General features: G+C 45.3%; 1 protein-coding gene across 15 annotated transcripts in view; it reads right to left on the reverse strand.

Annotated features, from left to right (window-relative positions):
- PIP4P2 (phosphatidylinositol-4,5-bisphosphate 4-phosphatase 2) overlaps positions 1 to 15,811 on the reverse strand; it is a 569,842-nt gene that overhangs the window by 292,075 nt on the left and 261,956 nt on the right. For 13 of the 15 annotated variants that reach the window (XM_029591643.1, XM_029591647.1, XM_029591637.1 and 10 more), the window contains exon 8: positions 15,455 to 15,508. The exons of the other annotated variants lie outside the window; for them this stretch is intronic. In XM_029591643.1, coding sequence (XP_029447503.1) covers positions 15,455 to 15,508 — 54 coding nt within the window. The remainder of the gene's footprint in view (positions 1 to 15,454; positions 15,509 to 15,811) is intronic. 15 annotated transcript variants of the gene reach the window in all.

Here is a 15,811-nt window from a genome sequence, read left to right on the forward strand (position 1 = left end):
TGGATGGCTGCTGCCATATGCCCCAACAGTTAAAGAATTTGTTGTGCAGATGCCTGTGATTAATTGAACAGATGTTGAGCCAGAGAGGACAGAGTTTGAATCCTGTCATGTGGTAGGTATGCCCCTTTGATGTACCGTGCTGATGAGCGCTCCAATGAATTGTAGAACCTGAGAAGGTGAAGATGGGATTTTTTGAAATTGATTATGAATCCCAGCTTCTGAAGACAATGGATTGTTTGGAATGCATGAGTCTTTAAGGTAGTCGGATCAGAGGCTACCAACAGCCAGTCATCGAGATAGAGAAAAATCTGCATCGAGAGCTGCCGGAGATGAGCCACCACCACCGCTAAGCATTTTGTGAACACCCTCGGGGCTGAGGAAAGGCCAAAAGGTAGGACTTTGAACTGGTAATGGATGTTCTGAACTTGGAAACAAAGGTATTGCCAGGAGGAAGGGTGCATGGGTATATGGGAATAAGCATCCTTCAGGTCTATGGAGCATAGCCAGTCGTTGGGTTGCAGAAGAGTTGGATACTCTTGAGAGATGTCATCTTGAATTTCTCTTTTTGAATGTGTTTGTTGAGATTTCTCAAATCTAAGATGGGTCGAAGACCTCCTGACTTTTTTGGAATGAGAAAATATGGGGAGTAAAATCCCTGATTTTGTAATGAAATTGGAAGAATTTGGATGGAATTCTGTGCCTGCAGACTGACTAACTGTTCCTGTAGATCTGTTGAATAATTTGATATGATCTTGAGAGAGGAAATTTGCGGAAGTGTGGGAAGAGTTAACAGATTTAATCTGTAACCTTCTTTTATGATGTTTAGCACCCAGCGATCCGAAGTGATGTCCTCCCAGCTGGAATAAAAGAGCTGAAGGCGGCCCCCTATGTAGTGGGGTGGAAGTGGCTCTGGGTACTCAAAAAGACTGTGCTGGTTTTGGTGGTGCTGCTGGAGTTGGTTTTGGTGGACGTGGTTGGCGAGGTCGCCCACGAGACGCCTGTGGTTGTGGTTGGTATTGATAATACGGAGATCTATACGTGTTATACGATCTAAAGGGTGCCCTTCCATAAGGTCTTCTTCGGTATGAAGGATAAAATCTTTTAGAAGAAGAATGCGGGTCTGAAGAAGTCAGGGATTGCACTGCCGTATTCTGCTCTTTGAGAAGGGTTACCGTTTCACCAAACTTGGTACCAAAAAGATTGTCCCCCAAACAAGGAATATCCACCAATTTGTCATGGACATCGTCCCTTATGGAACTAGCTCTTAACCATGCCATGCGACGTGCTGCTATTGCCGTCGCTGAGGAACGAGCCGATGATTTGAATGACTCATAAACTGAACGGAGTAAGTGTCTGAGACCCTCCTCCATGTCTGTGAATGGTTGTAGTAAGGAATTATCAGTTGCCACACATATTGGACGCAATCTCTGTAAACATTCGAAGAGATACTGTATTACATAAAACTGATGGTGTTGTATCTTCGTGGCCAGCATGGAGGAGTGATAGACCTTACGGCCAAAATCATCCTGGTGGTGAATTTGCATGGAGTTTTGATCTTTTGGCCCGTAACAGTGCCGATTCCACCACTACCGAGTTATGGCATAAAGCAAATGTTGCTTACCTGTAACAGGTGTTATCACAGGACAGCAGGATGTTAGTCCTCACATATGGGTGACATCACAGGATAGAGCCCAATCACGGAACACTTTTGTCAAAGTTTCTAGAACTTTGACTGGCCCCTATTGGGCATGCCCAGCATGGCACTAACTCTGCAGCCAGCAGGGGTCCCCCTTCAGTCTTATTTAAAAGCTACTGGCAGTGCCGAAAAATAAAATAATAAAACGAACCCAACACCGCAGGTTGGCGGGCGGGTTTCGTGAGGACTAACATCCTGCTGTCGTGTGAGAACACCTGTTACAGGTAAGCAACATTGACTTTCTCACAGGTCAAACAGGATGGTAGTCCTCACATATGGGTGAGTACTGAGCTGAGGATATCCGAATATGCACCAAATGTAGCCAAAGGCGTGCAACAGGCACAACAATTGGGGCGGAATTTGGTAGAGGGCATCCTGAACCCCACCGGGCAGGCAGAAGGGTGTTGGTATGTCACATCGTAAATAGGTTACGCAAGACAGACTGGCCGAAGATAGAATCTTGTCTTCCGGCTTTGTCTAAGCAATAGTGGGCTGTAAAAGTATGGAGAGAACTCCAAGTGGCAGCCCTGCAAATGTCAGGAAGCGGCACCGATCGTAGGTGTGCTACTGAAGTCGCCATGGCCCTCACAGAGTGTGCCTTAACACGGTCTTGGTGGAATGCCCGCTTGCTGATAGCAAAAGGATATGCAGTCCGCTAACCAGGAGGAAAGGGTCTGCTTACCCACAGGCTGCCCCAATTTGTTAGGATGGAAAGACACAAATAATTGAGTGCTTTTCCTGTGGGCAGCTGTATGGTCTAGATAGAATGCTAGAGCTCGTTTGCAGAGCTTGCTCTCCTGGATTGGAATGAGGCCTGGGAAAGAAGGTAGGTAGTACAATGGATTGATTAAGATGAAACTCTGATACTACCTTAGGTAAGAATTTAGGGTGAGTGTGAAGTACTGCCCGTTCCTGCAGAAGTTTAGTGTAAGGCGGATAGGTAACTAGGGCCTGTAATTCACTAACCCTGCGAGCTGAAGTGATTGCCAGAAGGAAAATCACTTTCCATGTGAGATAGCGAAGTTCACAGGTGTGGAGAGGCTCAAATGGTGGTTTCATGAGCCAACCCAAAACCAGGTTGAGGTCCCAAGAAGGGGCCGGAGGATGCAGTGGAGGCTTGAGGTGAAGCAAGCCTTTCAAAAATCGTGTAACAAGGGGTTGTACTGAGATAGGGACACCCCAGATACCTTTATGGAAGGCGGCTACCGCACTGACATGCATTCTAATGGAGGAAGTTTTAAGACCTGACTCTGACAAGTGCCAGAGGTAGTCTAGAAACTTCAAGATTGGACAGGTAAAGGGATCAAGGGCATGAGAAGAGCATCATGACGTGAACCTGTTCCATTTGTATGAATACGATTTTCTCGTGGAAGGCTTCAGTGAAGCAATCAAGACGCGGAAGACTGGATCAGAAAGGTTAAGTGGCTGAAGGATTAACCTTTCAACATCCATGCTGTCAGGGACAGGGCCTGAAGATTGGGGTGGCGAAGGCACCCATAGTTTTGAGTGATTAGAAGCGGGTCTGTTCCCAGATGAATGTGCCTGCGAATGGAGAGATCCTGAAGTATTGGAAACCACACTTGGCGCGGCCAGTGGAGTGCTATCAGGATCATGGTTCCCTTGCCCTGATGTAACTTCACGAGAGTCTTCAAGAGAAGCGGAAGTGGAGGGAATGCGTATAGGAGAGCGGTTGACCATGAAAGGAAGAACGCGTCTCTTGGTGGATAATGTTGGCTGCGAGTGAGAGCGCAGAAATTGCCTACTTTGCGATTGTGGGGAGACGCAAAGAGGTCTATTTGAGGATAACCCCATTTTTTGAAGATGGTTTGCTACTGAGGGGTTTAGAGACCAGTCGTGCAGTTGGAAGTTGCGACTCAACTTGTCTGTCAACACATTGACCACTCCCGGCAAGTAGGTGGCCCTGAAATACATCAAATGGGAGAGGGCCTCTGCCCATATCTGTGCAGCTTCCTGACACAGAAGGTAGGATCCTGTCCCTCCCTGTTTGTTGATGTACCACATGGCCACCTGGATGTTCGTCTGGATCAAAATGACTTGATTGGACAGGCGATCCTGAAATACTCAGAGCGTATCTTATTGCTCGAAGCTCCAGGAAATTTATTTGGTGTTTGCTTCCTCTGGAGACCAGGACCCTTGTGTCTGGAGATCGGCCACATGGGCTCCCCACCCGAAGTTGGAAGCATCGGTGGTGAAAATTATTTGAGGGTTTGGCGCTTGAAAGGGCAAGCCCTGTAGAAGATTGATGTGATTCTTCCACCAGGCGACAGCCAGACGGAGTGAGTCGGTGACGTGGACGATGGTCGACAGGGACTGTGTCCAGGCCCTGAAGGGACTGTGTCCATTGCGACCTTAGAGTCCACTGCATGACTCTCATGGCCAGGCGGGTCATTGGTGTGACCTGAACTGAGGATGCCATGTGTCCTAGAAGGATGAGAAAACGATGAGCAGTTGTCGAGTGTTGAGATTCCAGGTGTTGTGCCAGAGACACGAGAGTGAGGGCTCGTTGTCGAGGCAGGAAAGTCTTTGCCTGTAAGGTGTCCAAGTCTGCCCCAATGAACGATAACTTTTGAGATGGGACTAAGGAGGATTTGTCGTAATTGACAAGAAATCCGAGTGAAATTAGAGTGTGTAAGGTGAGACGTAGAGATGACAAATCGGATTGCTAAGTCGGAGCCCTGATTAACCAGTCGTCTAGATAGGGGTAGATGTGGACACCTTGAGTCCTGAGGAAGGCTGCAACTATGACTAGCCATTCTGTAAATACTCATGGTGCAGATGCTAGGCCGAATGGAAGCACTCAGTATTGATAGTGCTTGGGGCCTACGAGAAACCTCAGGAATTTGCGATGAGATGGAGTTATCGCAATATGAGTCTATGTGTCCTGAAGGTCGAGAGAGCAGAGCCAATCTCCTCTTTGAAGAAGAGGACGCAGGGAGCCCAAGGTTACCATCTTGAACTTTTCTCTTTGGAGGTACTTGTTGAGGGCTCATAGATCCAAAATTGGACAAACTCCTCCCGATCTTTTGGGGATTAGAAAGTACCGGGAATAGAACCAGAGGCCTTGCTGAGGCGATTGTACTAGTTCTATTGCTCTGGACTGGAGTAGGAGGGAGGCCTCCTGTTCCAGGAGCAATGAATGTTCAGATGTTCTCCACGTCATTAGAGGTGGGGAATCCGGCTGGATGGAGAGAAAGTTGAGATGATAGCCTTGAGCAATTATTGATAGGACCCAGTGGTCCTAGGTGATTGATTGCCATATGTTGTTGAAATGGCACAAGCGGCCTCCCACTGGGATATTTGGTAATGGAATCTGGCTGCTGCTCTCTATGTGAGAGTCAAAAACCAAAAGCAGGGCCCGGTTGGGGGCTGTCTGTGGCTTTTGCTTTCGAGTTTGACGAGACTGTGATTTGAGGAATGGTCTCGCAGAGCGGCATCTAGCTGCTGGGGGGTAGGACTTCTGTGGCCTAAAAAAAGACTTTTTAGAGTCCTTTCGGAAAGGCTGTTTAGAAAGATAATCCAAAGGAAACAGAGAGAGCTGTATGAGAGTCTCATGATGGTCCTTTAGCTCAGCCACTGTCTTTTGAATCTGCTCGCCAAAGAGATTGTCTCCTATGCAGGGGAGGTCGGACAACCGCTCTTGCACTTCTGGACGAAGGTCTGAAGACTTTAGCCAAGCCCATCGTCTTGCTGAAATAGCGGCTGCAGACACTCTGGTTACAGTATCAAAGATATCGTAACATGACCTAATCTCATGTTTGCCTGCTTCCAAACCCTTATTAAGTAGGGTGTGGAACTTTTCTGGAAGTGATTGAGGCATGGAGGTTGCCAAATCTTGTAGTTGCTTAAAAATGACTATTATATTGGGTCATATATAGTTGGTAAGCAGCAATGTGGAGGATCAGCATTGATCCTTGAAAGACTCTGTGACCAATGGTATCCAAAACTTCTGTTCCTTGCCACGGGGAAAGGAAGTATGAGTTTTGGACCTTTTTGCTTTCTTTTGCACAGATTCAACCACAACAGATTGGTGATCCAATTGAGGCTTTTGAAAACCTGGGGCTGACTGCACCAAGTAGGCAGAGTCAGTTTTCTTGTGGACTGGTGCAATGGAGACAGGGTGCTCCCAGTTGTTTTTGAGAAGGTCAAGAAAAACTTGATGGATGGGGATGGAGGTGATTTCCTTGGGCGCATCCAGGAATTGAAGCAACTCCATCATCTGATGTCTGTCATCCTGTTCTGTCAGTAACTGGAAGGGGACCAATTCAGACATGTCCTTCACAAAGTTTATGAAAGAAAGGTCCTCTGGAGGAGAACGTTTTCTACTTTCGGTGGGTGAAGGTGGTGAAGGCAAGTCATCGGTGTCTGGTGAGGAATCATCAGTCCAGGTATCATAAGGATCAGCACCTGTCTCTCTAGGAACTATAGAGGGACAGGGTAGTTGGATACCTGAAGGTCCCGGTTTAGGCTCCGGAGGCATTGGAGGAATAACCGGAGGCACTGATGAAAGTGTTAACGGCCCCGGCGCAGGCATCGATGGCATCTGTGGATGGCTCGATGGCACCGATGGGGGTATAATTATCGATCTCGATGGCTGAGGCAGAACTCCCGAAGGAGGGATGCGGAACGGTGTTTCTCCTCCCGATGATAAAATCAATGGGGAGGGAACCAGAGCCATCGGTGACCCGGGATCCACCGGAGGAAAAGTGGCAATAAGCGCTTCCATCCTCGATAGCAGCGGTGCCAATGCTGCTGGAATAGGGTCGGTGCTCGGTTCCACTATCGGTAAAGATATCGGTGCCGGGGGAACCTGGAGCCGATGCATCGCCTTGTCAATGGCCTCCTTAACCATCCGGTCCAGTTCTTCTCGGAGACCTGGAGCAAGCAGCCCCGGCTCCGGAACAGAAGGAAGCAGAGGCATAGCTGGAGGGACCACCGTTAGAGGTCGATGGCTTCGATATCTCGATGGTCCGAGACTTTCGATGGCGATGTTTCTCCTTACGATCCCCTTGGTCCTGAGGGGGAGAAGAGGGTGTCGAAGGCCAAGAAGTGATCGACGCCAGGCAGTCACCGGTCAGTGGTCGATGCTGGAGCGATGTTGACGGCGCCAGTTCCAATGACATCGATGAAATGGACGGCGTCGGGGTTTGAGCACGGAAGAAATGTCCCATCTTCTCCATTCTGGCCTTGCGACCTTTTGGTGTCATTAGGGCACATGTGGTGCAGGTGAAGACATTTGGTGCAGGTCAACACATTACAAAGACTTTATGCGGGTCTGTAATGGACATGGTACGAGTACACCGACGGAACCCTGATGCCATGGCAAAAATCGAACCACGGTACGGTCGACGGCCAGTAGGCCGCGAGGGCCAAACTCAACGGTAATCGACGGAAAACGGGTAAAAACTTACCGGAGTACCGCGGACTGAAAAAAGTTAATGGAGGGACCCCTGTGGGGCAATTTAACTTTAAATAATTCCGTGAGGAAAATTCTTGTCAGGAATCCTTACAGAACTCCTTAACCGCGTGGCTACTGCTGCGTGAAAAAAAGAAGACTGAAGAGGGACCGCTGCTGGCTGCAGGGTTAGTGCCATGCTGGGCATGCCCAGTAGGGGCCAGTCAAAGTTCTAGAAACTTTGACAAAAGTGTTCCGTGATTGGGCTCCATCCTGTGATGTCACCCATATGTGAGGACTACGATCCTGCTTGTCCTGTGAGAACTGGGTGGAGTCATATATTGTGGAATTACGCATCCTGTATTTTAAATCTGTTTTCCCTGAGGCCGCCGAGGTAGAAAAGGGTTTTTCCCACATCTTATGTAAAACCGCATCCAACACAGCATGTGGTGGTAAGGCATTTGGTTCAGGCAGCATTTCAAATATCTTCAGGATGCTGAGAACTTCCGCCCAGGGTCAGGAAATTTTCCTGTTTCGATGTTTAATAGAGATCCTACTTTTTCTATAAATTTAGTGTAGGATAGACCCTCCGGAGGAGAATATGGTTTGGGAAGGCCCTCGGGAGGGTCTGATGGAAAACCCTTAGATGACGAAGGGGACGACATAGACCATTGTGAATGTGGAGAATCTGGACGATCCGGAACCCATGGATGTATCTCATCGAGATCATGGAAAAAGGACGTCAAAGCAAGAGAAATTTGTGACATCACCTTTGATGCTAATGTATGATGTGAAGGTGTAGGAAATGGTTCTGAAGGAGGGGGTTGTGCCCCTAGAGAGAAATCCTGAGAAGGGCGACTTAGTTCCATATTGTGACTTGACTGAGATCTCAGAGTAGAGGACCAATCAGATTGAGAACTCTCCCCCTCTGACGACTGATTAGTAGGTAGGTGAACTATTTCTACATCAGAATCCGTATGAGGTGATTCGGCCATTTGGAGATGTTTTGTCATGGCCTTCTGTTTGACATGGTGCTCACGTTGAGGTGCATCTTGGGGAGAGGTCAGAAGTGGAGCTATAGGTGGGTCCTGATGTTTTGTACGCTTTGCATTACCATGAAGGTGACGGCGAACATGCTTTCTTTTCTGAACATTGTGTTGGGATGACCCAGATAGTGAAGCAGCCCTCCCCAAAGCACCATCTGAAGCACCTAGTCTCAAAATGGCATCTTGAATTAGTCTTGGCGTCGATGCGCCGTGTGCTGAAGCTCCATGAGATGCTCCGTGCACCGTGCCGTGAGATGCGCCGTGCTTCGTGTGGCTATGTTTGCTTTTCTCGTGCTCCGAGTGCTTCGGCGTCAAGGAGCAGGAACGAGGGGGCACAGAGCCCTGTTGTCCCCAACGCAGCTGACTTATCTCTCAAGGGAGTCGAAGCCCCGATCTCCCTTTGCGGCCCTGGTGGTGGCACCAACCTGGCTGAGTCCCCTTCCAACGAAGTCGATCTTCTTGGCTTCTTTTTTATCTTCTTCGCTTCTTTTTTATCTTCTTCGCCGGACCTGGCGAAGAATGGGACCGTAGGCGCGCAATTTTTTCAGCGCGCTGTCTTCGGGTCCGGGGAGACATCCGACCACAGTCTCTGCAAGAGGCTGTGTCGTGCTCCGGGCTCAAACAAATGTAACAATAATTATGTCCATCGGTGATGGACATAGTTTTGCCACATTGGCAATATTTAAAGCCCGATGGCTTCAGAGCCATCGCTAACTCGATAAAAGTCGAAAAATTCGAAAAATGAAGAGACAAGGAAAGGAGAAAAAACCACCCGCGTGCAGTCCTGCTCGCGGAAAAAAAGAGATTGAGGTAAACCAAGCAATCGCGCGGGAACCTCACCACGCAGATGCACAGAGTGCAAAACTCTGCACTCTAGGAGAAGCTCCGCCTGCCGGTCGCGCGACGACACTCCCAGACAGCATGGCTAATTCAGCCTGCTATCACCGGGAAACAAAAGCATTACCTTTATGGTCTCTTTATTCTGTATTTGATGAGGGTCTGTCTGTGTTCTGCATGTGTCACCCAGCTTGTAGTTTCTACATAGGGTTCTATAGCAGCTTGGCTTGTTCTGTTTTTCTAATAAGAGGTGCATTGGTGTTTAGGGCCTGGTTTAATATTTGTAATGTTGCCATTTCATAGGTTGGGTTGCTACTGTTTTGAACGTTTCCTTAATACAGGCATACGTTTCTACAGATTAGTTTGTGTGAATTACTGGAGACCCTGGGAGTGTTAGGTGCTATATTTCTGTTTCAATTTCTCCAGATTTGCACTGTATGCAGAGTGGCTTTTTTGGCTTTCCGCTCCAGTATTTATCTCCATATTTGTAATTTGTGGTCTTTCTGTATTTGGTGAAGGTTGATTTTGTGTGTACAACAGAGGTGAGGTATTTTAGTAGCATGTAGGCATTTGTATCAGTCTTGTGTGTTATGTTTTCTCAATAAGATATGCCTTGGTAGTGAACTGTTGTCTTTTCATAAGAAGGGCTATTGAAAATGGTAGTAGGGAGACTTTGTGTTGCTGTTACTAGGAAGACACCAGAATTCTTTTTGTACAGTGAGTTGTAAGGGAATGTCCTAGTTCTGTTCTGCACCCATTGTTGGGGGGGGGGGGGTGTCAGGGGTTTCCTGTGGATGCAGAGTATATGTTTACATTTAGCCCTGTGACAGTCATGTTCAGTGAATTATACATATGAAAATCTGTCATGTGTGTCCCAATAGATAAAAAGTTGAGAACCACTGCTTTAAGGTATGCAGAGCTCATTAAGCTCTATAACCATAAGGCCTGGGAAAGAAGGTCAGAAGGAAAACAGACATCGAAATAGAAAGACTTTTGGGAAACGTTTTGAACATGTACACAAGCCTACTCTGACTCTGGAAGAATTTTTGTATAGCAGATAAGTCACTAGGGCTTGGAGTTTGCTGACTCTTCTATGAGAGAGCCCTTTTAACTTAATTGAACTAACCCTGCAACCCATACATCCTCTAGCTCTATACTACCCACGAGCCAGAGATTATATTAAACCAGTAAGGTAGCTGCCGCCCATCACGCAGCTAGAAGTCACCCAGTCCCCTTGTAACTTGCCTGTTAGTTTGTGTTAGTTCCACCCGCTACCCATTAGCTTACTCCAGTTTCCCCATAATTATTGCGTTCACCAAAAGTGTATTTGAAGTGATATCATGTATAGCCCTATGTTTGATTATACTATATTATAATTTATTTGTATTACATGTTCCTTGTACTCGCCCCAAGGCGACAGTTCAGTTCCTATGTAAACCGGTGCGATATGTATCCTATACAGGAACATCGGTATATAAAAGTTAAAAATAAATAAATAAATATTGTTTTCTAGGTTAAATACTTAAGATGACAAGCATTTATGGCTTCAAAAGGTGAGCTCATCAACTGAGTGAACACAAATTGAAATCCCAGGACAATACAGTTGGTTTAAAAGGTTTAAGATGACGTAGGCTCTTCATGAAACTCATTACTAGAGGATGGGAGGAATTAATTTTCCTCCCACTTGATTATGGTAAATGCAAACAGCACTAAGATAAACCCCAAATTAATTAGTTTTCAAACTATACCTGGATAAATGGAGAAGATATTCTAGTAAAACTGTAGGGAACAAAAGACAAATTTGCTTACCTATAAACAAGGTTATCCGTAGACACCAGGATAAATTAGCTATAACACATGGGTGACATCATCTGACGGTGCGAACAAAGACCCAGCTCTCAGAGCTCAATAAAGACTACTAAGCATGTGAGAGAGCCCTTCACTCTCTTCCACAGCTTAAGTTTTAGCAAGGTAGTTGACTCTCCAGGGAGACAGACAGGTATTAAAACTTACTAATCCTGCTATTTATAGAGAACCCTGTTTATAGATAAGCAAACTTGTTTTCTCCATCAACAAGCAGTCATGAATTAGCCATTACACAAGAGAAGTCCCAACCTGAGGGTTGTACAGCAGATGGACTTACTAAAGACAACCTGGCTCCACCAGGTGGAAAGTGGACTACTAGGTGAATAGGATGTGCAGAACTACTTGTCCAAAGATACTGTCTCCTTGAGACATGCTATCCAGATGTGAACAGCTGACCAAGTAGCAGCTTTCCAAATGTACCCAATAAAAGTGACACTGAGATGAACCACTGAAGTTGCTATGGCTCTCACATGAAGAGCTTTGACAGAGCCTGTAATTAGCCAGCCAGCACATAACAGTGTGCTGTATTGTCCACAAGCCAACTGGATAGTTCAGTGGCAAATGCCCTTCCAAATCCATTGGGATCAAAAGACATGACGAGTTGAGAAGCTTGATAGTAAGGTTGAGTCTTCTTTAGGTAATGTGTCAGGGCTTTTTTACAGCCTGTTCTTTGTGTGCACATGGTCTTGGAAAGAATGTAGGAAGCACAATAGTAGCACAGTAGAAGAAGATCAGAACGCTCATCTGCATTCTGCTCCCAGCATCCCCCGGGAAAGGAGTGTAGAGTTCACCGCAAGTGATCCAGGGATTGAATTCCACAGCCCCAGCTTCCAGAAGCCCTGCACCCTTTGCAGTAGAAGAGGACTGAAAGATCAATTTAACGGTAGTTAAAGAGGATTAGTAAGTTTAGCTTTGGGAAATCTTTGGACTTATAAAAGGTTTGAGAAAGGTGAAATAGTGGGATATATTCTTTAGAGTTTGCGGGTGTCTGAGGTAATAAACAAGCCAGAGATAGTTAATTCTACTGTCTGTCTTTCCCACCCACTCAACCCTTGATTTTTAGCAAGAGACACTTTCTCATTAAAAATCAATCAGGCTCTTATCTAAATCATACTATTGTACCAGCCCTTATTGAAAGTTTAAATCATCCCCTTGTAGGACACTAAGTGATTAATTAGTAAATTCACTGGTAAAGTTAAAGTATTCTAATTCCAACTCCCTTAGTATCCTAAATTTAACTAGGAACAGCAGCAAGAGGGGGGCTTTCCAGTTTTTTTCATTGAGTGTCACATGTATGATTTTTTACCCACCGGGCAGAGATTGCATGTGTGCCCTCAGTACAAAGAGCTCCTGGCTCTCAGGGAACGAGTCTGATCTCTGGAGGCTAGAGTAGCAGACTTGGAGGAGCTGAGGCAGACAGAGAGGTACATTGATGAGACCTTCAAGGAAATAGTAGCCAAGTCCCAAATCCAGTCTGGCAGCCCCAGTGCTGCCTTGATTCAGAAAGGTCTCCCAGTAGGAGAGCATCACCGTGGTGTAGCAGGAAGTGATCCTGTAGCAAGGACCTGCTCTCCAGGTGATGTAATATCCTCTCGCACTGAGGACAAGTCTCCAAAGGCTACTACCCAGGAGGGAAGGGTTAGGCCAGCCATCATAGCTGGTGATTCAATTATTAGAAATGTAGATAGCAGGGTGGCTGGTGGACATGAGGACCGCCTGGTAACTTGGTTGCCTGGTGCGAAGGTGGCAGACCTCATGTGTCACCTAGATAGGATTATAGACAGTTCTGGGGAGGAGCCGGCTGTCGTGGTACATGTGGGCACCAACGACATAGGAAAACGTGGGAGAGAGGTTCTGGAAGCCAAATTTAGGATTTTAGGTAGGAAGCTGAAATCCAGAACCTCCAGGGTGGCATTCTCTGAAATGCTTCCTGTTCCAAGTGTCCCCAGAGGCAGGCAGAGCTCCAGAGTTTCAATGCGTGGATGAGATGATGGGGCAGGGAAGAGAGATTCAGTTTTGTAAGGAACTGAGAAACTTCTGGGGAAGGGGGAGACTTTTCCGAAAAGACGGGCTCCACCTTAACCAGAGTGGAACCAAACTGCTGGCACTAACTTTTAAAAAGGAGATAGAGTAGCTTTTAAACTAGAGCAAGGGGGAAAGCAGACAGTCACTCAGCGGTGCATGGTTCGGAGGAATGTATCCTTGAAGGATTCTAATGAAACAGGAGAGTTAGGGCACCCCAACAGAGAGGTTCCAATAAAAGCAAAGATTTCCAAAGTATCCCTAACAACTGAAAAGCAGGTTAATACAAACAAAAAACACACTTTCAAATGTCTGTTTGCCAATGCCAGAAGTCTAAGAAGTAAGATGGGATAGTTAAGAGTGTATAGCAGTAAATGAGACTGACATAATTGGTATCACAGAGAATTGGTGGAAAGAGGATAGCCAATGGGACAGTGCTATATCAGGGTACAAATTATATTGCAATGATAGGGAGGATCAACTTGGTGGGGGTGTGGCACTTTATGTCCGGGAAGGTATAGAGTCCAACAGGATAAAGATCATACAAGAGACTAAATGCTCAGTAGACTCTATATGGGTAGAAATCCCATGTTTGTTGGGTAAGAGTATAGCAATAGGAGTATACTACCATCCACCTGGACAAAATGGTCAGACAGATAATGAAAAGCTAAGAGAAATCAGGGAAGCTAATCAATTTGGCAGTGCAATAATAATGGGAGATTTCAATTACCCCAATATTGACTGGGTAAATGTAATATCACGACTTGCTAGAGACAAAGTTCCTAGATATAATAAATGTCTGCTTCATGGAGCAATTGGTTCAGGAACCAACAAGAGAGGGAGCTATTTTAGATTTAATTCTTAGTGGAATGCAGGATTTGGTGAGAGAGGTAACAGTGGTGGGACCACTTGGCAATAGTGATCATAACATGATCAAATTTGAACTAATGACTGGAAGGGAGGCAATATGTAAATCTACAGCTCTAACACTAAATTTTCTAAAGGGAAACTTTGATAAAATGAGGAAAATAGTTAGAAAAAAAACTGAAAGGTGCAGCTGCAAAGGTTAAAAGTATACAACAGGCATGGACATTGTTTAAAAAATACAATCTTAGAAGCGCAGTCCAGATGTATTCCAGGCATTAAGAATGGTGGGAGGAAGGCAAAACGATTAGCGGTGTGGTTAAAAGGTGAGGTGGAAGAGGCTATTTTAGCCAAAAAATCATCCTTCAAAAATTGGAAAAATGATCCACCTGAAGAAAATAGGAAAAAGCATAAGCCTTATCAAGTTAAGTGTAAAACATTGATAAGGTGGGCTAAGAGAGAATTTGAAATGAAATTGGCCGTAGAGGCAAAAACTCATAATAAAAACTTTTACAAATATATCCGAAACAAGAAACCTGTGAGGGAGTTGGTTGGCCCGTTAAAGGACAGAGGGATTAAAGGGGCTCTTAGGGAAGATAAGGCCATTGCAGAAAGAATAAATGTGTTTACTAATGGTGATTTTGGGGAGATACCAGTTCTGGAGATGGTTTTCAAGGATGATGAGTCAGATGAACTGAACCAAATCACTGTGAACCTGGAAGATGTAAGACAAACAAGAGTTGCAAATCACCTGAACCAGATGGTATGCATCCTAGGTTACTGAAGGAACTAAAAAATGAAATTTCTGATCTATTAGTTAAAATTTGTAACCTATCATTAAAATCATCCATTATACCTGAAGACTGGTGGCCAAATTAACCCCAATATTTAAAAAGGGCTCCAGGGGCAATCCGGGAAACTAGACCAGTGAGCCTAACTTCAGTGCCGGAAAAACAGTGGAAACTATTCTAAAGATTAAATCGTAGAACATATAGAAAGACATGGTTTAATGGAACACAATCAACATGGATTTACCAAAGGGAAGTCTTGCCTAACAAATCTGCTTCATTTTTTTGAAGGGGTTAATAAACATGTGGATAAAGGTGAACCTGTAGATGTTATGTATTTGGATTTTCAGAAGGTGTTTGACAAAGTCCCTCGTGAGAGGCTTCTAATAAAACTGAAAAGTCATGGGATAGGAGACGATGTCCTTTAATGGATTACAAACTGGTTAAAAGACAAGAAACAGAAAATAGGATTAAACGGTCAATTTTCTCAGTGGAAAAGGAGAAACACTGGAGTGCCTCAGGTGGGGGTTTAGGATAGGGCTAGCGGGGGATAGCTTAGGGGAAGGGATGGGAAGGTCAGATTAGGGGGGAGGGAACGGGTGAAGCCTGCAGGCATCGGCGCGGGATGCATTATTGTGCACTCCCTTGCACGCGCCAACCCCCAATTTTATAACATGCACGAGCCTAAAATAATATTGAATATAAGAAAAACATAATAAGATTAAAAAATAAAGTGGCACAGCCGTCAACAAAGGAGAGAGAATACTTAATAGGAAAATAAGCCATTACTGCTTTCATGGCACATTATAATCTCTAGGGCTTTACATTAATACCACAAAGTATCATTCTACTGTCCAAAATGTTATCTGAGCTACAGCATAGAAAATTTAACTGTTATCATGATATTTAAGTATACACTTACAAGAACATTTCAGTTGGAAATTCCCACCCATGTCCAAAATCTTTTGTCTTCTTTCTAAAAAAAAAGTTTACAACACTGAGTATCCCCCATGATGGCAGGAAAGATAGAAACCTTTTGACCACAAAATTTTTTTTTTATTAAAGAAAAGCTTTAGAACCAATTATTTATCAGATTCCTTAATGAACTCAACCAAACGTCTCCGGGTGGACAATTCCTTTAGGAGTGGAAACCAGATCTGTCTCAGGCAATAAGGGGCTATGAGGCTCATAGTCCCAATGTCCTTGCAAAGCTTCAAGAGTGTCTTTTCCACTAAGGGAATCAGAGGATATGCGTATAGAAGACTCTTACCCAATGATG

The sequence above is a fragment of the Rhinatrema bivittatum genome, chromosome 2, assembly GCF_901001135.1.
Source record: "Rhinatrema bivittatum chromosome 2, aRhiBiv1.1, whole genome shotgun sequence".
Classification (NCBI taxonomy): Eukaryota; Metazoa; Chordata; class Amphibia; order Gymnophiona; family Rhinatrematidae; genus Rhinatrema; species Rhinatrema bivittatum.